Source organism: Cyprinodon variegatus, unplaced genomic scaffold, assembly GCF_000732505.1.
Source record: "Cyprinodon variegatus isolate N-32 unplaced genomic scaffold, C_variegatus-1.0 Scaffold45, whole genome shotgun sequence".
Taxonomy (NCBI): Eukaryota; Metazoa; Chordata; class Actinopteri; order Cyprinodontiformes; family Cyprinodontidae; genus Cyprinodon; species Cyprinodon variegatus.
Window position 1 is genome coordinate 233,905 of NW_015150498.1, and position 25,021 is coordinate 258,925.

The following is a 25,021-nucleotide window of genomic DNA, read 5'->3' on the forward strand; positions in this document are numbered from 1 at the left end:
AATTTACATTTAAATTCATCAGGACATACTTACAAAAGGGTTGAGAAATATGTGTTTTTAAGCAAGTTTGTTGAGAACCACTGTAGGGAGAACAAAAAAACAAAACACAAAACACTGACTCCTACTGAAAATCCAATCAGAGTTTTTGCAAATACGCACATAAAACAATCTTTCAACGCAGTGCCCACCACAACCCAGTGGCTGTACTTGAATTAGATTTAGTTGAAACTACTTGTTAAGCCGCCCTTCAAAAAGATTGAAACAGATTTGGGAAAGCAAACTAAATGTCTGCTGATATAATTGAATCCACATATTCCTGATTGCATTCCAGGCATTGAAAAAGCTTCACGGGGAGTTTTCTAAAGAAAATAAGGCTGTACCTTTTGATTACATGACTGCCCCCTGATGATTTTAACACAGCCTACCCTGAAGCAAATACAGAGGTACCTCACTTACCCCGCACGGAAAACCGTCTACTACCAAAGCACAAAAAAAGAAATCTAAATGAAGCTGAATTAAAAATGACTCTCTTCCGGATAGCGGAAAAAAGTAAGAAAAGCCAGGGAGGAATGTGAATGCATTATGAGAGCGTGCAGGTATGTGATTATGTAGTCATCATAGCAAACCTTGACTCTCAGTCTGCTGCACCCCTTCTAACAAACCCAGATGAAGACCTAAATCTGTCGAGATTGGGTTTTAGGTACGGATTATACAGAATTTTAATTACAAACACATGAATGGCCAGAGTGCATAAATGTTTAAGCATATTGATCATCCGCGACACATCTGACAGGCCCTCTGGATAAAGTCCTAAATTTTTCTTAACCTTTTTTTTTTAACAGACTAGTGCAAAAATCCCAGCCAACTTTTTAAACCCTAACGTTGAAAGCTGTCAGGGAGGAGCCATAAACAGATTTAAAGACATCTTGAGAGTAAACACAGTTTGCCTTTAACCAGGGATTAGTCCAAATTAGGAACTGAGTTTTTTTTTTGAAAGCTGCTTCATTTTTTATTGGTTTGTTTTTGTGCTTAAAAAATTGCACATCAGTGTTGGTTGGACAGCTAACAGTGATCTGAAGAGCTTTAAATTTGATTACCGAATGGTAGAGTGTGATCAAAAAAGAAAAACAATTAGTTAAAACCAATGTATAAGAGTTGTTGAGGAAAATAGAGCAGTTGAAACAGAAATAAAGCCTTTAAACAAAGAATAAGCAGAGTATGATAAAAGTAAAGTCAGTCAAGCATGGATTTAAGTAAAGTGTGCTTGTAGTTATTAAAACACATTCATATTCCTACATCAATGCAAACATATTCACTGTGGAGTGCTATGACTTTGTTCTTAAACACAGCATAATGCATAGAAGTGATAGATTGTGGAGATGAAAGCTCTTCAGATCACTGGCTGCTCCATGACACAGCCCTAACCTATCAAGCTTAGAAGAGTGTGCTTATGCCATCAACAGGTCCACTGGGAGACTGTGAGTCGCTTTTTTTTTCAGGTTGGATAAGCCCTGTTTACTATGCATGTATTCTGTTGTACTCTCTAGAAGTGAAAAGAGGTTTTGATGTCTAGCTTTTATAAGGAAACCTATAAGAACATAGGCAACTTCAAAAAAGCTCTAAAATTGATTAATTAGCAAAAATGCTACATGTTTATATATGTTTTACAGACAGATAGATAGATGAATACATCTTATAATGCCCCATGCACAATTCGATAGACAGAACAATAAAAATATAATCCAGAGGTTTTTGTGTGGATGGATATCTTAAAGGAAAAAATCAGCTCAGCAAGGAATGATCAATGGACCATTATCTATACCTAAAACTGATATGTTTGCGGTGATTTAAATAATTTAGCGCTAATCAGTAAAAAAATAAAAGTAACAACTTTCGTCTTGATCACTGAGTCCAGACACATCACTGTGCGGTAAGCCTAGCGCCATTCTCCCCGCTTTACAAGCAAAATCAATGGGAACTACTAGACACATCTGCAATCAACAACAATTATTTAAGATTCGAGAGGATTTCACCATTGAAATTCAGCAGAGCTATAGTTAAACTGACAATGCCCACGTGCATGGCAGTTGGATGTTGTAATACATCGGGTAAAAGTGAAGAAAAAATTGTTATTTCACCTTTCCGATTCATGATCCAACATGGACGGGTTCATCGTTGGATTGCCAACTTGAAGAGGGAGAATTTGCCATAGAACTTATGGCCAGAGGAAAAGTATGAAGAATACAGCCAACATTTCGAAGAAGAATGTTTTCAAGATGACTTTAATAAAAGCGTGTTGTGACAAACACCAGATACACCATTGGGACTTGATCAACAACCGATGCCGCACTGTGATGTCACAAACCAGTAGGTGACAGTAGTGTTCTTTGACAAACATGGATGTCTCCAGTAAAGCACATTCAAATGAAACTTACTCTTAATTAAAAACACTTATCATTCATTGAACAGCATGTAATAATTTCATTATTTAATTTATGAAATTATTAAATCATTTAAAGTACTTTAAGAAGTTAGTTAGTTCTAAATATGACCAGACTTCTCCTTTAAACCAAAATTACTCTTCATTTATTATATTCATATGCATAATTGAGTGCAAGTTGAAACATAAATGTAATAATTGAGTGATTAGACCAGACCCAAAACCACGAAAAGATTTTAAATTATTCTTTTTGACTACATTACAACTAGGGGTGAGAATTGTCATAGGTGTTGCAAAACAATATGCTTCACGATAGTTGGTCACAATGCGATATTATCATAATATTGGAATATTGTTGTTTTAGTAGCTTAGTTGTTTGGGGCTTGAGTCTGCATCTGCCGCTGACCTCCTCTACTACAGAAATCCTGCCATGCCGCATAGCAAAAGGGCTCCATGGCAGCAGCTGCCAGAGCAGCAGTGTGGCATTTACTCCAATTGTTTCTGGGGAAAAAAAGTTTTGTATTTTTGTTGTTTTTTTGTTTGTTTTTTTAAATAGATATTAGGAGCAGAAAGATCAATATTATATTGGGCGGCCAAAAATCGTTATACATCGCCATACAGATTTTTTTTCCACACCCCTAATTAGAAGAGCTCTGTAAGGGGTTCCTTACTGGTTGTACTTAGAGAAGAAAACCACATAAAGAAGATTTATAAAATGTAGAAGAAGAATTAAGCTTTTCAAAAAGCAACAGAGTGAATAATAAATTATATATATATGTATATGAATGCTCTTGGCATCTCTTTGGAAATCCAAACGACTCCCATCATGCTGACATATCAAAGGATAGGTTAGTACAAGAGAGAAATGAAGAAACGGTTAAAAAGGAAATAACAATAGGATCTGGGAGTGCAGGAGGATGCACTGAAGTGAAGTTAACAAAAGAGGAAACAATCCATTTAGGAATTAAACTACAATGTGATTTTACTTTACATATTATAAACTGGTGTAAACTTTATCGACACAAATACACATCAGGTAATGTTAGTAGCAGCTGTAGTCCTTCTTGCTCCTCGTTCACCTTTTTCTTTTCCTGTTCACTGCTTTGATCATCTCCTATCTGCTCTTTTTTGCCTGAGCTGTCCTCTTTGGATGAATCCTCCTCTTGTACTTTCAACCCTTTTGTGTTATCTCTTTTGTCTCATTTCTTAACTTGTCCTCCCAATTCCTTTCAGCAAACATACTGTAAAAGTCTCTTTCCTCTCTTTGGCTTGCCTCCCCATTCCTCTCCTCGTTATGCTGTAATTGGAGCTGGAAACCGTCAGACAAACAGCTCAGTATTCGTCAGGCTGACAGGCAGCCTGTTGGCTTCCATTAAGCTTTAACAAGTGATCGGGATTGGGTAAGAAGTTTTGGAAGGACAGAATGCCCAGCCAGCTGTTTTTATTGTCACCCCTGCTAGTATACAGCCAAATGTGTCACAACAGCAAACACATACTGGTAAATATCTGTGCATCCAGCAGAGAACTTTGGAGAATTGGCTAAAGAATGTTTGTGTAGCTATACTATATCCTCAAACATAATAGGATGTCCATGTGCAGGAGAAACCGAACGAGTCTGCCTCCATTCTGCCAGGACCATTCCCTCTGTGTAAATGTGACAGCAGTGTTATTGAAGTATGCAGAACTTAATCAGAAGTGTCACACAGCAACCCTGAACCACAGTGGAGATAAATGTCAGAGAGGCATCTATAACCTCTGCAGAACATTACCAGATGTAGAATGCATAAAAGATAAAGTATGTATATTTATTATTTTCTTTTCTCTGAAAGGGTCTGTGCCTTCATTTTGGTTTAGAAGGCCATTCAGGCTGGGGTCGATTGTATAAACCTGATCCTGTTGACCTGTTTTACTTGTGTCTGTTATAACCAGGAGATTTCTTTCCTGTAACATCTGCGACTCTGATAATGCTTTTTTTTTTCTTGTTGTTAAAAAAGGCCATATTTCCATCTGTGCTTTTGCATTTTAAAAAAACTGGCTAGGTTCAGTAAACAATAGGCTGGCTTTGAGACCACATCAAAGGTTAAATAAACATTCCAAAAAAGTAAAAAAATAAAAAAAAATCCACTGGACTTTGTTTTCAGGTTTAAAGACGTTTCGCTTGTGTGTGTGTGTGTGTGTGTGCTTGAGGGCATGATAACAAAGCTGTGCGACGATGGAGATCGCACAAGGAAGATGGCAACAACTATTGAACAGTTCTCGTTTGACTCAGCTTTGGAATCAGTTTTGGAAGGATTAGACTTGGGGTTTTCGTTAAAACGTGAGCAGGAAGAGGCTCTACGCTCTTTCATTTTTAAGAAGGACATATTCGCTGTTTTACCGACATGCTGTTTGAGCTCATTGGTCAGAGCCTTGGCCAATAGGCACAAACGTTGTTTGAAAGACAACGAGTTGTTTTCATCAACAATCTTCCAATGTCTCATTTATCACGGCCAAACTAAAATACACATTTAATCTCACAAATGGTTTATCAGGCTAGGAAGCTTTTTCAATTCAAAGTGGCAGAATGAGTGAGCGTTGAGTTCCAAGCTTTATAGAGTATCCCAAATTTAAACTGTACAAAAGGAAACAATGAAAACCCCTACACGGCCGTGCAAAGTTTTGTTACCCCTGAAACCACCTTTTTCACATGTCTCTGCCCTTCAACTTACTAATGTATTTCATTGGGTCTTAGTATTGCAGACCGGCGAACAGTTGTGCATAGCTGTGAAGAAGAATGAAAATGACTCCATGATACTATCCCTAAATAAAGTGCAGTATAAATAACTATGGAAGTCACGAATCAAGAAAATAATATGAGAAAGTTTTTAGTGTCAGTATAAATGCAGCCATGCTGTGAATGCTTTAGAGGTTTGTACAACAATAGCATTATGAAGACCGTGGAACATAGCAGTAAGGCAAGGGAAAAGATTATAAAAAAAGACAGAGATAGGTTTTAAAGCAATGTCCTAAACAGACAACATGCTTTAAAATCCAACATATTCAAGGATCTTTGTTCTCTGTGTTCATTATTGCTAGAATGCTGTTGGTTAATTCCTATTTGGTTCATTTCTTTGTGTTCTTATAGACTTAGACAACTTTCATTGTCATTTTGTATACACAGAGTGTATGAAAACGGTATTTCATTTAGTAAAGCTTTTCTGACAGTAAATTAACATTTCTATTCCATAAAGTGCAGCAGTGACCAAATGTTAATACCGTGGGAGAAAAAAAAACATGGTGCAAAAAAAAAAAACGCATTGATATGAACGTTCAGAGCATTAATATATTGTCAATGTTTGGTTGAGGTTTGAGGACCCAAATGCAAAGGCAGAGAGGCAGAGGTGAGTTCTTGCCGTTTTAATGAATGAACACAGGTAATAGACAGACAGACAGATAGATATTTCTATATGAAGTCCACAGGTGAGCAGTGTACAGACAGTGTACAATATGCATTAAACATAAGAGACCATAACACATATATGGTACAAATTATGCAGTATTTTTGGTTTGGTGTTATCAGTGTGATGCAGAGTCTGTGACATGATTTAGCGTTATTTCAACAGTTCAGCAGTCTGATTTTGGTGGGGAAGAAACTTTTGCAGAATCTGCTGGCACTGCATCGATGCTGCGAAGCTTCTTCCTAGAGGGCAGCAGGGAGAACAGTCCAGTTCTGTTCTTTGAGCATTTGGATTTATTTCTCTCTGATCAGTGTTAGTCTCCCACCACTTAGTTTGTACCTTGAGTCAAATTTGGCTTCATTTCTGTTAAATATTCACCTTACATCAGTAAGCCTGTTTGCTTTCTTTGTCAGTAGTTCCTAATCCGCTGATTTACTCACATCGCCATTCTCCACTGAGCATAGAATATAAGCTCAATTTTCTTCACCAATTTGTTCAAGATCTGTAGTTTTTCTGTTTGTCCTAAAGTCCTTTAAACATTTTGTGCCCTTAAACAATGTAAAAAATTAAAATCAAGGATAAAGCTAAACTGCTCACCTAGCAAAACATGGTCGTCCAACCAAACTGCGAGTCCGTCATATTAGGATGTAGTTAAGTTCTCCTTTGAAAAATGTCAAGATTCACGGCTCAGATAGTATTCTTCCTCTAGTCCACAATTTGGGCTTTTTAGGGGAAGTGACTTATTCAATTTATTCATAATGCAAAACTCTTTTGTAAACATGACTCTGTTTGCACAAGCTTTGCAGAAGACACTGAAAAAAAGTGGAACAAATGGGTCCTGTCATATTTGAAATGTAACCACTGTGTTTGGTTTCTCAGAAATCTAACCCTGCAAATCACTTTGAACGAACCATTCCTTTTGTGAAACAGTGTTGGTTGGATCAATCTGTGGTGTTGGAAACCTTCAGCAGGTACAGGAAGGTCAGTCAGAGTTATGTCCCATGATGAAGTGTGAAGCTGAATACAGGTCAGTACAGGAGAATTTCATGCTAGAGGCTGCAAAGGATTTGAGGCATGTGAGCACTTTCAATACGGCAGGAAGACTAAACATTCTTTAAAAAGCTACAGTATAATGAATAGGATTAAACCTCATGATCCACTCCTGATTTAAATTGAAAAATCTAGTACATTATTTGAAAAACTATTGTCCACAGACACTTTCCAGTTAATCTAACAGCGGTTGCATAGTTTTGTGAAAAAGAATGGTTAGGAAATGGCTCTCTCAATATGTGCAAAGCTGGTCAAGACGACCCTCAAAAGACTGCCGCTTTAAATGTAAATTACATATATGAATACTTTGGCAAGGCCCTTTACATCCTGCCAAGATCCTAACTACATTTTCAAGCATATTTTTACATTAATGGCCTCTTAACATTTCTTTATGGTAGTTTTTAAGGATATATGATAGATATTTTCAAATAAAACTCCAGATGCACAATGTGAAAGATTATTAATGATAATGGTTAGAAAATATTTAGGAAGCTTTTAAGAGGTTTCTATAACTTCAAGTTATTTTGGATCATGCAGTTCAGAAAAGCATACCATCTAGGGAAACCTTTAATAGAAAAAAAAAACCAAACACGTTACTAAATGCTCTGTAATAGCCCAGACCTACTACATCAGGAGTTTTTTTTCTCATGAAAATTAATATTCAGAAGTGGTGCTGAAATTATAGAGAGCTGATGTAAAATGAAATTAGGGAAAGAGGGTCATGGCATCATAAAAAAGAGTGAATTAAAGCCAAATTTAGCATAATTTCACCTTAATAACCTGATAGAAAATGACTGAAAATGCACAGAGGGATTTCTCTAATGATGGGAAGAGCTGAAATGTTGCTGCCACATCATTAACAAGCAGAAACTACAACTTGCTTCCATGCGGATCACCCGGCTTATCAGGCCGGTAATAAAGGACTAATTAGAGCTGGAAGGATATTGATTCACCAACATGGCCTGTTGATTTACGGCAGGTTCCAATCAATGGAAAAGACAAACTTGTTAAATACGTTGATTTGTATTGACAGCTTTTGGGATCCTTTGTCTGAGCTCTGAAGTGCAATCATTAGTGACATACACCGAAAAAATGACTTTTTGTTCCTGTAAATATTAATTTTACTGCTAAGGTTGAAATTACTGTTTTATCTAAAATTTACTGCCTATAGCCATGCTAGTGTCTTTACTTCAAAATGACACATTTTATTTAATGTGTTACTTAGAATTTACTTGTAAATCTATATCCATCAAAAGACCAATAAATTTAATATGTACAACTCTGTACCCACTCCTAAAAGGGAACGCCTATTGAACATGTGTAAGAACATGCACAAGCATGTTTCTTCTCGTGAACGCTCTGCTTAAAAGTTGCTGCAGATGAAGAACATCCTCCACTATATCTTTCACAGATTTACTTGGCTATTAGGAGTAAACTTGATGCTTTGTTCTTAGCCTGACCATGTTTAGGTCAGAAATAGAAAAGTTTGCTTGTTGGCTGCATGGGTCGCAGTTTGTAGCAATGTTGCCTTGCAGCAAGAGGTTTCTGAGTTCAGTCCAGGGTGTTTCTGTGTGGATGTTGCATGTTCTCCTTGTGCATGTATGGGTTCTCTCTGGGTACTCCAGCTTCCTCCCAAAGTCCAAAAACATGACTGTAAAGTTGATTGGCTTCTCTAGATTCTCATTGTGTGTACATGATTGAATGTCTCTTTGTTGCCCTGCATCAGACTGGTAACCTGTCCAGGGTGTACCCAGCCTCTCCCCCATAGATAAGCAGCAACCCTGACAGAATAAGAGGGAGAAGATGGATGTTTACTTGCTTGTTTTAATCAGCTAATGCACAGTAACTGAATCTGACCAGATTAAAATGAATCAAAGTAGTTTACAGTTGAGCTTTAGATAAGTTGAGTCAAATGTGCTTAAATATTAATTAAAAATAAAAAATTGCAAAATAATACCTTTTAGCTTAAGTTTTCTACAGTAATTGAAAAATATGGGTTGAGTAAAATTTACAAGCAAAACAAAAGTACATCTTTTGTTGATAAGACATTTTTTTTTGTAAAATTTGCTACATACTGTAGCCTTTTCTTAGAAAATGGCACTCAGACTTTTTTTTTAGTGTAGAATGGATGAATGGCTTAATAAATGTCCTGTCTTTGTTGGGCTTTTAGTTACGCCTTAGGCTTATAAAGAAAAAAGTTCAGCTGTGAAAAGCTTGACTAAAGGAACACAGACATTGTTTACCAATTTAAATATCCTTGAGACAACGTTAATTATTGATGTTGACCTTTTTTTCATATAAATACTTGACAGCAAGCGTTTCAGCTGTTATTACATGTGATTTTTTTCTCCCCCCTTTTGAGATGAACATTAATAACAGTGCAAAACTTTTTCAATCCACCACCAAAATATGTCCAATATTGTACTTGAATACAGAGACTGATATATTAAAAAAAAACATTGTCAATGGAAACTGTTCATTTTTTTATTTGATTACATGTTAGTAGATGCAATCATGCTGACAGGCTAAGAGCTGTGGTTCTAACATGAAGACTCAAAGCTTTTTGTAGCAGATGGAAAAGTGACAAATACTGTACAGAGGGTTTTCTTCTCTGTAATTTCTATCTAGAAATAGTAAGATTTCCCAAACTAAATGAAATGTTTATAGGGCTATTAGATTCAATATTCTGGTCCTGCTGTCCTAACATCCTCCAGTCCTTTCCAAAGGTGGATGAGTCTGGAATGGAAGAATATAAATCATGCTGGATATGTTTCCAGACTCTCCCCTGATTTATTTTTTTAGTTAAAGGTATAGTGCCGGTCGGATGTCCTTTTTATGGGTGGTTTAAGAAAAAAAGTGGTCCTCCTAATTGTCAATCATTCTGGTGATATATTTATGTAAGGCTGTCCTACTTGCTCGTCCCCAATTTTCACTTACTGGTGGTGGAAAAATTGCAAATCTTTTTGAAAGTGAGCTTGTATGAGCGATGCAAACAGCAACTTTTGAACATGCATAAGCCCATTTCTCCTTGTGCACACGCGTTTAATAGGCGTTCCCTCTGAGGATCGGGTACAGGGCTGTGCATGTTCATCTTTTTTTTTTTAAGTGGAGAGGGCGGGTCTTTTAAAAAATTCACGAAAATCCTCCACTTTATCTTTAACTGCTGAAAAAGAAATAAAAAATATAGTTTCAAGCAGAAGTTTTACCTGCATCTGTGTTGTGAATAATGATTCTTTACACAGAAATAATCACAATAATTCTGGACTTATTTATATAAAGCGACCTATATAGGAGAGTTTAGAATAGTTCTAAACTAGAATGAGACATATGGTCTTAATATTATTCAGGATTTATCTTCATATAATCAAAATTATGCATACATACCCTCAACCCAACCCCCAGAGAAATCACGCTTTTAATGCTACCCTATGGAGGAAAAATGACAATTGTAGTACAGTACTTGTTTAAGAATCATTTGATGTTTTAATAGATTCAATCTCCTTAAAACATTGAAGTTTAAATATATTACAAATATCCACATTCATATGCATAACTACTATACTATGTGTACACTTTAGACTAGAAATTTATTTTTTGATTGAACCTGAACAACCAGTTAAGATCCCATAAATGTTTTAAAGTTGACATTGGCTCTACAGATCAGTGGAGATATTTGACAGTTAATAAATAACTGAGAGTTTTTCACTCTGCATCCGGCTTTTTTATGTTTGGGTAAACTCTGCATCACATATCTTTTGTTTTTTTTTTTCTATGGTTGTAAATTACACAAGGAACCCTGAAAGAATATATTGTGTTGTCTGCACCATGTTTTGACACAAAAAAAATCAAGAATAAGATTGTATTTTTTACAGGCAGAAACAATGATTCTCAATCTTAGATTTTTAGCTTATTGTTTAAGCAAAAAAATGTTTAACTTTTTTATTGACTTGTGTTGTTTTAACAGTTTTTTAAATATACTAAGAAATCTATCATGCTTTTGATGTTTCTTTTACATTTCAAACAGTTGGTTTTTACTTTTTTTTTTTGTTTTATATGTGGCTGTTGTCATTAGAGATGTTCAAGCGGCTCTGAGGCCACAGGATGCAGCTGTGGTTTGAATCCTAAGCAGTATTTCTGTATATCGTTGAGCTTCTACGGTAATTGCACTAAATTACATAAAGGATAATATTTACATTACTTGAATCTGCTTCTGTAGATTTTGTAGATTGCTTTTTCTTCACTCTGTTGTTACACCTGCTGGTTTAGTCATTGCAGTTTCCCTTGTTCACTCTCAAATATGGTCCCATAAATATAGTATCACCATTAATTTACGAGCTTCCTTCTTGTGCATATTAACGGTTTAAAATGTATAACATCACCTCTGGTGAGGCACAGCGGTTTAAGGGTTTTTCATAGGGTTTAATCTACCATTCCTCAGCTTAATGTCGATGAGTCTAGAGTAACACTTTACATTACAAAGCCACAGGCCACATTAATTACCCACCAGGCCGACTCTCACTGCACGGTCTTCTACACAAACAACTCCCCATGTCCCCATTAAAAATATATTCATCAAATAAAAAAAATAAATAATGTTTGTTTATTTAGAAAAGTATCATTTTCTCACAGATTTTAATTCCTTCTCATACGCTCTGGCCTCGCTTTTGCATAGTGTGTTAGTGAGTAAGTGGATTCCAATTCCTATTAATGACAGCCATTAATTTTCTATGAAAAAGGATTTATTTTCCTGTCCTTGAGGAGACACTTTGCCTCTGCTGCTATTGCTGCTGTAATTTAGCAACTATTACTACTGTTTGTCTAGGGCCCCAAATGCTTAAGTTTGCTTTAGGCAACTCTTTGTCTCTCTCTCTCTCTGTTTATCTATCCTTCTTTCTTTCTAACTCACTCTTCTTTTCCTCATTTGCTTTTCTCCAATCTGCTTCCCTTGGCACAGCCTCATTGTATTCGCCACTGTTGGTCCCAGGAGCTTGTTGAGCCAAAAAAACATTTTTTTTCTTCCTCTGGCATTTTTCTAATTGATCCATGGCCGCCCGTCCTGTAGTTTCACTGTATGCATGTCTTCAATAATTCATAAGCATTTTCTCATAGATAGAGTTCATTAAATACACTTATATAAAGATAAAACATTCTTTCATATGGAGATCTGTTGTCCTTTATCTAAAAAAAAACTTTACATATTTACATATAACTTTACATATTTCTTGGCTTACAGAAGTGCAGTTAATTTATATTTCAGTATATTTTGTAAAAAAAAAAAAAAAAGCTTAAGCTAAAACAAACCAAAATTGTACAGATTCGACATTAGACAAAATAGTTCCAACATAATTGACTATATAAAAATGTTCTACAGTGAACTAGTGGAATCTTCTAAGAGGTTGAAATAATTTAAACTGCTCACAGTAATTGTAGTACTTGTGAAAGCAGCATTTGATCTTAATGCTACAGTATTCCTGTAACCACATGTCCCTTGTTTCATTACCATTTATATTACTGTAATAGTTATATTTCCTCAGCAGGATGAATGCCATCTATCTTCAAAGATAATACTTTTGGATTTACAATATTTTTGTACTTTTATGATTGATATGAAAGAAATTATAATTTTACAAAGTAATTTGCACTGCCCATCATCACATTATAAATGCTCTGAACTTTGATAAAAAAAATTCCTTTAGCTCATGCATACACAGCAGTGTACCCTTTTCAGTCAAAAGTATTGATGAATGTCCAAAAATGAAATGTACAATACCTGAAATAAAGACTATTTTACTTAATCTTTTAATTTGAGAATTCGATCTTTATAATTTTATGCTTTCCATCTCAAATAATAAAAAAAAAACAATATAGATATGTTGCCTGGAAATTAGTAAGAAATTGAAATAAATGCAAAATAAAATCATATAATACACCTGTATTTATAAAACTGGAGCTCCTCTGAGTAACTCTCTTGATCTGCATTTTTCAATTAATTATTCAATTAAACTTATTTTGTTTGGTGTGTAGGTGGGGCAGTGGTTAGTGCACATGAACCATGTACGGAGGCCTTAGTCCTCGACACGGGCGACCGGCTTCGAATCCAGCCTGTGGTCCTTTCCCGCATGTCTCTCCCTCTCTCTCATACCCCCTTTCCTGTCAGCCTACTGTCGGAAAAACGAGCCCCTAGTGCCGTAAAATCTAAAGAAAAAAAAAACTTATTTAGTTTAACTTTGTTTTCATCAAGACACCTGAGCTGCTTTGTTGAGCTCCGATAGCTCAATGTGAAAAACAGCTGATCCCAGACTGTTCTCTAGAGCCAGTCTGTTCCTCTGCTTGGTTTGGATGTGTGTCACAGCTGAAGGTGAATTCAAACATATGAGAAAAACTAACTTTTTTTTGATAAAAGCTTGTTTCTTTTTTCAGTTGGGTCCCCACAAAGCAAAACAGATCAGAGTCCCATTTTACTTTACAACCTAAGAAATAACATATTTTCATGTACCCCTTGCAATGCTCACGCAGAACACTAGGGGTACGCGTAACCCCCATTTGGGAAACACTGATATAGAAAATGACAAGTGCCACAATACAATAAATAGGTAACTTATGGAATCATTTTTTATGTATCATTGATTTAATAAAACAGAAAATAAATACAGGGTTACAAGGTTTGTACAGTTAGCACGGTTGCATTGGAGCAAGAAGGTCCTGGGTTTGATTCCTGGGGTGTTTCCATTTTCTCCCAATGCATGCATGGGTTCTCTCCTGGTACTCCAGCTTCCTCCAACAGTCCAAAAATGGATGGATGGATGGATGGATGGATGGATGGATGGATGGATGGATGGATGGATGGATGGATGGATGGATGGAAATTGATACAGAATTAATTATCTATATAGTGATTAATATTTTTTAATCATAAGTAAATACGATTATTTCATGATGTAATAGATTACTTTATACTTTCACTGAAGCATGCCATGGCTTTTTTTTAATGTTACACATTCATTAAAGTAAAGGAGGCGGGTCTTGAGCTGTTTGCATAGAAAACCTGACATCTGATTGGCTGCTTCTCACTGACAAAGATGTAACAAGTTATTTCTTGATGTTTTGTTTATTCTAAAGGCAATATTATTGCTGATAATTTCTGAAATAACTTCAACAACATGTTAAAATTTACTTGCAGTGCATTGAGTGAGCAACTCCAGCCTCTATACCCCTAGTTAGGTCTGAAATATATCTAATAAGCTTATGAGAGAGCTTGCTGTGGTCTAGAATGTTGGAAGCTGCCAGTGACTCCAGCACAATGAATGTTAGCCCCGCCTACTGACTAACACTGATCGCATGCTCTCAAAAGATTCTGAGAGCAAACTACAGATTTAGAGGCTGGAGATGCAGCCTACCCAATATGCTGTAAATAAACGGAAACATGTTTAGAACATTATTTAATAGTTTTCTAGTTTTTTTAAGTAAAAGAAAACCAAGATGTTGTCTCATCTTGCTCAGTGAGAGGCAGCTAATCAGACATCTATGGTTTTCTTGACTTTGATGGGTGTGTGACAGTTTATTGTAATTAGTGATGTGCTTCAATGCAGTACAATGAAATATTTATCATATCAGGAAATAATTATATCCACTTCTTAAAAAAATCTGTATATTTAATTGATACTCATATAATTAATCATAGATTTGCTGATTAAATTTTGCTAACGCCATGGAAAGAAATACATGATCCATGTTGTGTTTCATTATATCGGCGAAAAACACACCTCAAGATTTCTGATCATTAGTTTGGTGGGGTATTCTTTACCTCCTGATTACAACTATAGTCATTTGTGAAGCCAGTAAAATGATATGCATGAAACAATATATAGCTTTTCAAACAATACATAGGGCTGCATTTATCTAGGCATTTTATAAAGGTACTATGTATCTTGTTCACTTTGAAAATGTACATATACAAATAATTAATTATTTTTGTGTATGTAAAACAAAAGGGTGTGTATCTTTTGCTCCATGGCTTTTTTTTATTTTCTTTTCTTAATGAAAGTAATTATTCATTTTTTTTCAATTTAGATGTAATGCTGTTAGACACAATGTAATTTTGTGTACCTGAATTATTGTAGATGAAATCCCAAACGGTTGACCTCACTTCTGTTGTATACTGTAAACAGGGTCAATTTTATTGTATGTAGACATTTGATTTTTAACTCACCATTACTTGCAGACTTGCCTTTTCTCCCCTAAAACTAATGTTGCCAAACATGTGACGGTTGAGAGCCATTCTCAATCAGGAAGACAGTTATTATAGCCATTAAAATCACTATCCACTTTATGTGATGAAGGCAATTAACAAGAGCTACCTTGGTTGAAAAACATATGCTCATTCCCACCCACAGAGGGAAGGGAGAAAATAAGTTGTTTTATTTGGCTATTCATTAGCTCCCACAAGTTAAATGCAGGAAATACTTACACCATTAAGATGGTTCCACCAGTTGACTGATGATTCCTCTGTCTGTGTTTCTTTGTCTTTAGGCATGCTGTTTCAGGAGAGTTTCATCGAGGAGCCAGACGGCCTAGTGTCTGTAAACCTGCTGGTGGTGTCGGCTGTTTCAGCCTTCTCCACAGGAGCCATTCTCTCTGGTCTTACTGTCTGCTGGATCATGAGCCACCGCCATAGGAACTCCCGTGGTTCTGGTGCCAACGGCGCCCGGCGCAAGAACGACAAAGAGCAGAGCATGCTGGGACCGGGTCGCAGTGGGTCAGTGATGAGTGTCACCAGAACAAGTGGAGGCGAGAGACGGCGCTCGCAGCCAGATAACTTGTTTGTTATGCCCAATGGTTGGCCTAAAGGAGAGATGGACCCAGGTTTACTGCCAACTCCTGAGCAGACGCCGCTGCAGCAAAAAAGAGTCATGCGTCTCCCAGACACTGACTGGGACCAGAGCCAGACCTTCCTCACCTCTGTTGGAAACCCTTGTCCCAACAATGCAGTCATTTACTTGAGTTCCAAGTTTCTGCATGGAGGAGGAGGAGGAGGAGGTTTGGTACGGATAGAGGACCCCGGTGAAGTGGTGCTTCCCCCACACTCAGATCGCCAGCGTTACCTTATTCTTGCCACTCAAAGAGGAGAGCACGGAGGCAGTCGTCCCACTGGTAGCCTGAGGAACTCAGCGGGGGAATATATCTATCCTGCCACACCACAGGATTCACCTGATCGCCGTAGGGTGGTCTCCGCTCCCACCCCACATGTGGACTACGGAGAGCCTCGTTGGAGTCATGAGGCCCTCAACTACAACAGCAACAATGGCGTTCCCTATTACGCTCAGCGCCAGGGTCTCATCAGGCCAGAAGTGCATGGGCCTCGAGGTCTTGGAGATCTGGCTGAATTCAGCCACCTTCTTGGGAAGAACATCAGTGAGCACACCCCTAGTGGCCAATGAGTTGATGCCGGGTGAACATTGATACCAAGCTCTCTGAAAATCCCATTCCTGCCAACAAATAACTGGAAAATTTCAACCCCTTTGACTCACCGTCCTGATCCTACCTTATCCTTTCTCTCCTCTCTCACTGTCATTTAATGTTCTGACATCATTCAGCAAACTATAGAGAGAGACAGAGAAAAAAAAGGGTAAAGGCTGAGAAAATTCTCAAATCATAGAGATTTCTCTGTTCATAATCTGTGGTATGCCAACCACAGTTCATAGCTCTGATATGAGTCTAATAGGAAGGTAGAGAGAGGGGCCAAGCTGAAAGAGGAACCTTCTGTAAAGGATAATTGAAAGTTTTATTCTTAAAAAAAGACAATGTTCCTCACAGCGGCAAATGTCAAAGACCCCCCTGGACCATTTTGTTCATTGACAAGTCACCAAGGATGGTCTTGTGGTGACATGTTTTCGTCTCTTGTTGGTTTTCTTGTGCCAGTGGCATCCAGCAGACAACAATGTGCTTTACTTTGGATATAAGATGAGACAACACTGTTGTACTTCTGCCAGAGGGCAATGACTGAAAAAAGACAGAAATCTTGCATCATATATGGGTGTGTTTGGCAACAACCCCAACCAGCGTCCTGTCTTAACTGTGAAGTATGGCTATATAATGAAATCGATGATAATATTGTTTATAAAGAGATGGTTTTATTGTGTGTAATTTTAATTGTGTGTACCAATCAGAAGCCTTACTGGCTGATCAGTGGCTAGTTAGGGCTGTACAGAGCCATGATGGAGGAAGAGAAAGCAATAATTAGCTATATAATGACAATGACATTAAAAAGAAAATTTAAGTATTTTTATAAAATCAGTCTTTACAATGAAGACAAACAGTTTCTGCCTATCAACAGGCACCAGTCCGCCCAACCCAAAATAAGGCCCCACTGGGCTCCGTAGTGCATTTGAAAAAGGGGAATGTGAGCTGCTGCTGTCTGGTGATCTGACTGAGGTAGAGAGGCTCGGCCGCTTGGGAGCTCCATTCACTCTCCTCTGCCCGACACTGAGCCTCTTTGTGCCCCAGGCGCAGGAAGAAACTGTGGCCACAAATAACAATTAAGAGTTAGGGATCTGACTCACCACAGTGTAGCAGAATAGCAATGAGGAGAGTTCAGCATCATCCAGTCAGGTTCAAGCCTTTCCTGTGGATCACCAGTTGAGGTGAATCACTTGTTGGGCATTGTAGGGAGGGTCTAAGGCCCAGAGCTGCGGTATGGGTCAGTGTCAGGACACAGCTAAGCATCACAATGGTCAGCCCATGAGGCTTCGTTCCTTTTCTTTCTTCTTGGTGTGTATCCCAACAAAAGCTGGATAAGGAAAACAGATGGCCATGCATTCACTTGGGTGTGGAGTTTCTCTTTCACTCTGTTGTCTGGTCTTTTCATGTTTTATGTTTTTTGTCCTCTTTCATCTGTTCTTGATTCAAATGTAGATATGCTTAGCTTTAATCCATCTGGGTCAGTGTTCAGTAAAAGGTGGTATTTACCTCTGTTTGCATCTGTCGGTTTGTGTATGAGGGAGTCTCTGAGGGCTTGTTTACATCATTGTGTTGCTCATATTAAGTGCAAGAAACAGCTGTGATCAGTTTCTCTCTCGCCCCACCCTTCCTATAATTTCATCTTGGTCCGCCTTATTCTTAGAGATGCTAACTGTGTCATGGCTTTGTGTGGACACTTGCTAATGTACACTGCATTGCAAGAGTATTCACATCCCTGGAGTTTTTCACATTTTGTCACTGATAAAGGTGATTGTGCCCTGATGGATATTGTCTGCCTTGTCATTACATTTAGTAGATTAATGTTCAGACAGTCAGGAGAACTGGAAACACAGGTAAAAGCCATTAAACTTTTTTCAAACAGCAACCCTCCAAGCAAGAAATTTGCTCATTGAAAATGTCAAAAGGCAAAATATTGTGCCACAGTGTAGGCTTGCAGTGAGAGGTTTCAAAATGTTCATAGAAAAAATGTTTGCTGCAAAAGACCAGCAGGATTGGAGATTGAATAGAAATTGTGCAACTTTTTCTGCAGGAAAAATACTGCCAAAGCAAAACTTGTGCTATGATATAATATGCAAAATGGAAAGTCCAGCTTCTTTCAGGTTTGAAACCAAATTTAAAGCTGCTTATAAAATAGAAACTGGCAAGACAGTAGAGGTAGATCTTTGTAATACAAATTTGTTGAAATATAGGATTTGATCTACAATTTCTCCAAAGGAAATTAGACAGACTGAACAAGAGTTAAGTGTTTAATTAAACTCAGTTAAACATAGCCTCGATAAATATATAGCAAGCACCAGTGGTCATATACAAGGCAATGCAGTTAAAGAGATTACACATTTAACCCTGAAATGGGTCATTAGTGTTGAGGATTGCCTCACTCTGTGAGCTCGGCCTCTCATCTCGATCCGTGTTCCCATTTCTTGTTCTTTATATGCGCGTGTTTGTAAATGTGGCCTCTTTATCTCTGCGTGGCGTGTCCACCCATCCGAGTCCTCGCTCCACATCTCTCCTGGTGTTTTACTAAACATGCTTGATTAGGCAAAGTACATGCCCGGCCCTCTAATGGCCTGATGTGCCCCCTGAGAAGATTGCTGCGGACACGTTGTCCATGAGGGACTATTCGTTCAAACAGTGCTTTTGTTCTCCTTATAGGCCACCAGCCCCATACACAGACACACATGAAACACAAGTACCGCATTTGACAAATAGGGGAAAGCAATTGAATTAAATCTGAGACGTAGCTGGAGTTCGACAGGGGCCGGTTCAAATAAAGGTAGTGTACGTCATGATGTTATCTTACTGACAGCACAATTTGATTACTTAAGTTCAACATTACAAGTCAGCTAAAGAATTTAGGTATAATCTCATAGAGGGAAGTCTGTTTATTAAAGCCTTCATCCTCCCTTTTCTCTCCATACTTCACCTAATTCCCTTCCCTCATCTTCCAACAGCTGCTCTTTGTTTTTTTAAAGCCCCTTCAACTGGGAACACAGTTGTATTATCTTCTTTTAGTAAAAACCAGGGTTCTCATTGTGTTTTTCCCTGTTAAAGGTCTGTAGGTTAATTTAATGAGTCAGAAACAGAAATCAGAGAACCCCCCTCCACCACCATCCTCTCACCCTCTTTCATTCACCTCAAATCCTTCATGCCAAACTTTTTCTTTCAAACATTTCTTAACCTTCTCATGCGGGAAATTGCTTTTCTTTTCTGTCACTTATTTAGTTTAAAGAGGGTTTTTTTTTTTGTTCTACGTGTGCACATCCACGGTGCTTTGCATACGTTAACATACCCTATAGAGGTTTTGCTATGATGGAATAAAAAACTTCAGACCATAATAAAGTTGTGCATAACTGCAAATAGAAGGTTAATCTTGAATATCGTTAAAAAAAAAAAAAAAAAATGAAGGATGAGCATTTATAGTCACTGTCCCTCAGTCTGTGCTTTGTTGAAGCACCTCTTGCTGTCTGATCTGTGAATAAAGAAAACAAATATTGCTTTGCCCATCCTTTCTTGGAAATAACCTAAACTTTCTGAGACTGGCAGGAGAGTTTTCATAACCGGTAATTTCCAAGTTTTACTGCTACTTCTCAATTAGATTTAAACCTGTCGTTTCAGCATGTGAATATGTTTTGATCAAAGCGTCATCCCTTCAGAGGTGGCTGTGTGTTATGACTTGGTCTCATACCCTCCATCACATTCTCATGCTTTCCTTCCATCCTTTGAAATTTGTCCTTAAATTCAACTCCACTTTTACTTTAATAAGGTTCCCTGTCCTTACTTACCAAAATGATCTCCACAGCCCAATGCTGTCACTACTGTGCTTTACCATGTAGAGGGTAAGTCCAGGTTAACTGTTCTGTTAATTTTTCTCCAGAAACAGAAATTATTAAATGTGAGCAGCACCCTTGTATCCCACTGGGTTATAGTCAATCTGAAAATGAGACTTCCTATGGCTTTTTTTAAATGAACCAAGGCTTTTGAGCCAGATTTGGATTGACCAAATCTCTCCTGAAAGCCTTTGTTCCTGATGCTCTCAACCAAATCTCTGTGGTCTTAACAGCTCAGCTGTATTTTTACTATGATTAAATTACCCCATTTACTCCAGGTGATTTCTGAGGGCTATTAGAATTCATACAGGGTATTAGAAGTAAATGGTACCAGGGGATTGATTGTTCATTCAAATTGTTCTTTTTAGATTTTCTTTTTGAAACTGCTATCATGTTCCTTTCTTTTCATAGCTATGCACCACTGTGTTTGTCTAATACACAACATTCCAGGTTTGTTTTTTAAATGTGGCAAAATGTGAAAAACTCCCAGCAGGCGTAGATGCTTTTGCCCTGCAAAAGTAGTTACGCTCTCTGTGTTGTCGTTTATCAGGTTGTGTGTCTGGTTTTGCCGAACACACCGCATCATCTGTGTGTTGGGGTTGTTGTTTTTTTGTTTGTTTTTTTCAAACGTGTAACCCTGCAGTGCTGATAACTGCCCCCTCTGTACTGTATGTTTCGTAATGCTCTTTAAATAGTTGAGAGACAGGGACTAAAAGCAGGGAGATGTGTTCCCCCAGCGGCTCCTGTCCAAGCCAATGTGTGAGAGGGATGAGCACAAAAGCAAGATTCCAGTGAATTTGCATTTTTTGTAAACTTGTAAATGCATAAAGTTTTCTTTGCTTTTTTTTTTTTTAACTCTTGTTTTTTTCTGTGGTGGATATTTGGTTAAAAACTCCTATGGGATGTGTATGGTTTCATTTGCAATTCTTTGGCGTGCCATTTTTTTTTTTCAATTATTACAAAGAAGCTGAACCTGATGACTATCACTCTTGTTATTATTATTACTATGAAGCAGTACTTTGAGCACTGAAGTGTTGTGTCCAGTTTGAAAGCAGAATTACCAGAACAGAGGAAGTTAATTAACTTATATAGACTAATGTGAGGTCTCCTGTGAATGTGAAGGATCCCCGTCACCCTGCAGCCTTCTTCAGAGGCTGATCCTCCCCACTTCTCGTCAGCCCAAACGGGTGAGTTAAAGGCAGTGGGGGCTTGAGTGTGGCTGTTATCAGATGGCAACACATGTCCCCGCTATGTGTACATAACCTAAATGCTTACATGTAATTTCAGTGCAGTAGCTGCATGAGAACACAGCCTCTGTGTGGGTGTGTGTGTGTGTGTGTGTGTGTACTGAAGTAGCGATGTGTGAATTTGTACCGTACATGCAGGTGTGTGCTCTTGTGTCTGAAAACAAATGTGTCTTATGTCACACAGCAACCACTCCAACACATGCATGCACCCTCAAACAGCTGCACTGCACACACACAAACACATGAAAAACTGACTGACTCCAACAGTTGTTTGCCATCCGCCACAATGTCCTGAGTTCTGCCTGTCACTCCGCATGGAGACTTTGCTCTGTGTTAATTTTCTTATTCTAATAAACCACTCAGACATTCTAGTCTAAGTTATGATTATTGACTAAAGGGTCTTTGCATTTTTTTTTTACCTTCTTTATCAAACTGACGCTAAATTTACAAAAAGAAGCACATAAGGGTAATTTGCAGCCTTTTTGTTTGTTTCTGCATAGCTGTGATTTTAAAGATGCAGTCTGGACACGTGTTTCTGTTTAATATGTTTTACTCACAAATACACACTGACAACAAAACTGTGGCTGAGATAATAAATTATGGATATCCACCACTGAGTTTTACAAAGTGTTAGAGCTTTTTAAGGTACTCTTCAAATTAAATCACATTTTTTATTAATATCTGGTGTGTGAAGGTAAACAGTTTTTGTAAAGATGACAGAATGGTTTCTGCTTTACCTACTCTAATTTGAAAACAGCATTTTTTTCTAAAAGCCCTTAAAATCATTGCAATTTTTTTACATATTTTTTTCTAAGGATTTACGTGAATTTTTGAAAAGACCTGCCCATAAACAACTCTTTACCTGCTCCTGAGAGGGAACACCTATTAAACACGTGCGAAAGCATGCACGAGCCCATTACTCTTTTTAAAAGAAGCTGTTTGCATTGCCCATACAAGCTTACTTTCCAAAAGAAGTTTGGCAATTTTTCCACGATGTCAGACTGACCACAGGTAAGTGGAAATGGGGTCGAACACATAGGACGGCCTTATATAAACATATCACCAAAATGATTGACAATTAGGAGGACCACTTATTTTGGCGATTTACCTGGAAAAAGAACATCTTCAACTATACTAACTTTCAGAAATATTTAGTAAAGATCCATTTAGGAAGAATTTGATTATCATCAATTAAATAAATACCACTTGGCAAGCTCAAGTGGTCAGTCACACGTCCTGCAAACAGGAAGCCTAGGTTTGTATCCCTGTTGGGGGGAATTAGCTGCCAGTGTGGGTCCTTGGGCAAGAGCCTTTACGCTAATGGCTGTTTTGGGGAGTGGCAGCCTAGTGGTTAGGGCATTGCTCTTGGAATCCTGAGGTTCTAAGTTCAAGCCCCACTCCCACAGGCTGCCACTCTTGCTCCCTGATACCCTTAACCCCACACTGCTATGGGAGCGCAATGGCAGCCCACTGCTGCATGGTTTAAATGCAGAGAGCTCATGTCATTGCACTGTACTTGTGACAGTGTAATGACAATAAAACTCTGAAAAAAAAAATAAAGAGGAATAAGAAACATGTTTTCAGACATACTGAAAAGAACTCTCTTCAAGTACTTAATGCTTTCTGCCAAGTCATTGGAGGCATGGGTTTTGGACGCTTGTGTTTTAGATCCCAGGTTTTGTGCTAATAATTTTTAACTCACAGTTGTTATTTTGAGGATGGTTTAAAGTAGATTAACATTTTTTCCCAACATAAAAAACCTTCATATTGTTTCATGCTTTACATACTCTTGGATAGTCAGGATTTTAGCTCAAATAAGAACATCTTTCAAACTGACTACATTTTTTAAAGCAAAAGCAACAAAGTAATTAATTTTAGGAATTATGGAAATTTCAAATAACTGACTACACAAAATTTATAAAATTGAGAAGCTAATTCAAGGTTGTATTTAACTAAAATAGATTTAAGTCTTGTAGCATCATTTACATTTTTGTACATTAGCTTTTTGAGAACCTGATGGAGTGGAGAAAATGGACTGGATATTCTATAGAACAAAGTGTTTTACAGGTCTGCCATTTTGAGACTTTGATTTGTTTTTGTAATAAAGTCCATATTTGGTTCATTAAAAAAAAAAAACATTTTCAAAAATGGAATCATGTGCTCAGCTCTTATTAAGTTTGCTAACCACTTTTCAAATAGCCTTTTTGTAAAAAAAGGTCAGTTTCACGGTAAAACAAGCCAAAGTAATTAACTGAAGGAGCAATATGTCTCAGATTAAAATTCCCATTTAAAAGATATTTTCATTCTGCCATAAAGGTTTGACAGTAATGTAAGGCAGCAAGTTGGAAGTGTAATGACTTTTTACTTCAACAGCATCGTCCAAAGACTGTATCACAGATAACTTTTATGAAATTACAGCATCTGAGAAACATTTCAAAATAACAAGGGTAGGTAAAATATCTTTTGTCTGAGTATGTTATGTATGTCAGATGAAATTAGTCAAACATCATACATGCATAATGTACTTAGTTTTTGTCAGTTAAGCTTTGTAATATGAAATTGTTTGACTTTACCACATGTTTGCTCTGAAATATATATTTGATAGGCTTAAGGTACATTTACACCGAACCAGGATTACCATGTTATCTCTATGTAGTTTAATGATCAGAACAGATGGACCCAGAATTCAAACCAACACACCAGTGTGAAAGGTCAACTCAGATTATTGAAACAAAACTGCTGCAGGTAGTGTCAGCGATTAGGGCAGGAACCTCTGGAAATGAAGGCAGAAAATAGTGACTCTTAGCTTTACGATGTGCATCTATCATAAACGATCACTACCCTTCTCTTAGTCCTCAGTCTGAGAAAAACCATGAGGTTAGGTTCCAGCTGGTTGACAGAGGGTCGGAATTGTAATTCTGCACATTATCCTAAGATGCAGATTCCTTGCTGAAACATGGTGGTAGCTGCATTATGATGTGAGCAAGTTATACCTCAGCAGTAACAGAGAAGCTGGTCAAAGATGGCTGGTGTTTAAAACAGCAATCAATGTTTTTATCACATCCAAATTGGATTACTGTAACTCATTATAGTCGGAAAAATAGTGTAACACTTATCAGGCACCAATAGATTCTGCAGAATGCTGTTGCACAGCTCTTAGATGGATCAAGAAACTTGAGCACACCCCCTCTGTTTTAATGTCACTCTACCTGTTGCCTTTATGTTTTAAAATCCATTTTAAAGTTCTCTTATTCTTAAATCTCTTGATGAATTGGCACCCTCTTACAGGTAAATAGAGCTCCAACCCCACGATTTACCTGTCTGATCAGCAATTGCTTAAAGGGCCAAGCACATGTAACACAAACGTAGAAGTGATCGTCCTTCTTTTCTGTAGCTGTTCCAAAGATGTGGAATGAGCTGTTCTCACGCTAGACAGGCCTCATCACTCTGCAAGTTTACAAACCTTTTCAGAAAACACATGTATTTCAAAATGTGTTTGTACTCCCTAAGAGGTTGGCTTTTACTTCATGTTTCATTCTTAAT

At 37.5% G+C, this 25,021-nt stretch overlaps 1 protein-coding gene across 1 annotated transcript in view; it reads left to right on the forward strand.

The window, feature by feature from the left end:
• The window catches only part of sema6b (sema domain, transmembrane domain (TM), and cytoplasmic domain, (semaphorin) 6B), a 195,888-nt gene extending 177,159 nt beyond the window's left edge, over positions 1-18,729 (forward strand). The window contains exon 17 of the mRNA XM_015370359.1: positions 15,457-18,729. Within this exon, the coding sequence (XP_015225845.1) occupies positions 15,457-16,364 (908 nt within the window). The 3' untranslated portion in view covers positions 16,365-18,729. The remainder of the gene's footprint in view (positions 1-15,456) is intronic.
• Positions 18,730-25,021: the final 6,292 nt, after the last annotated feature.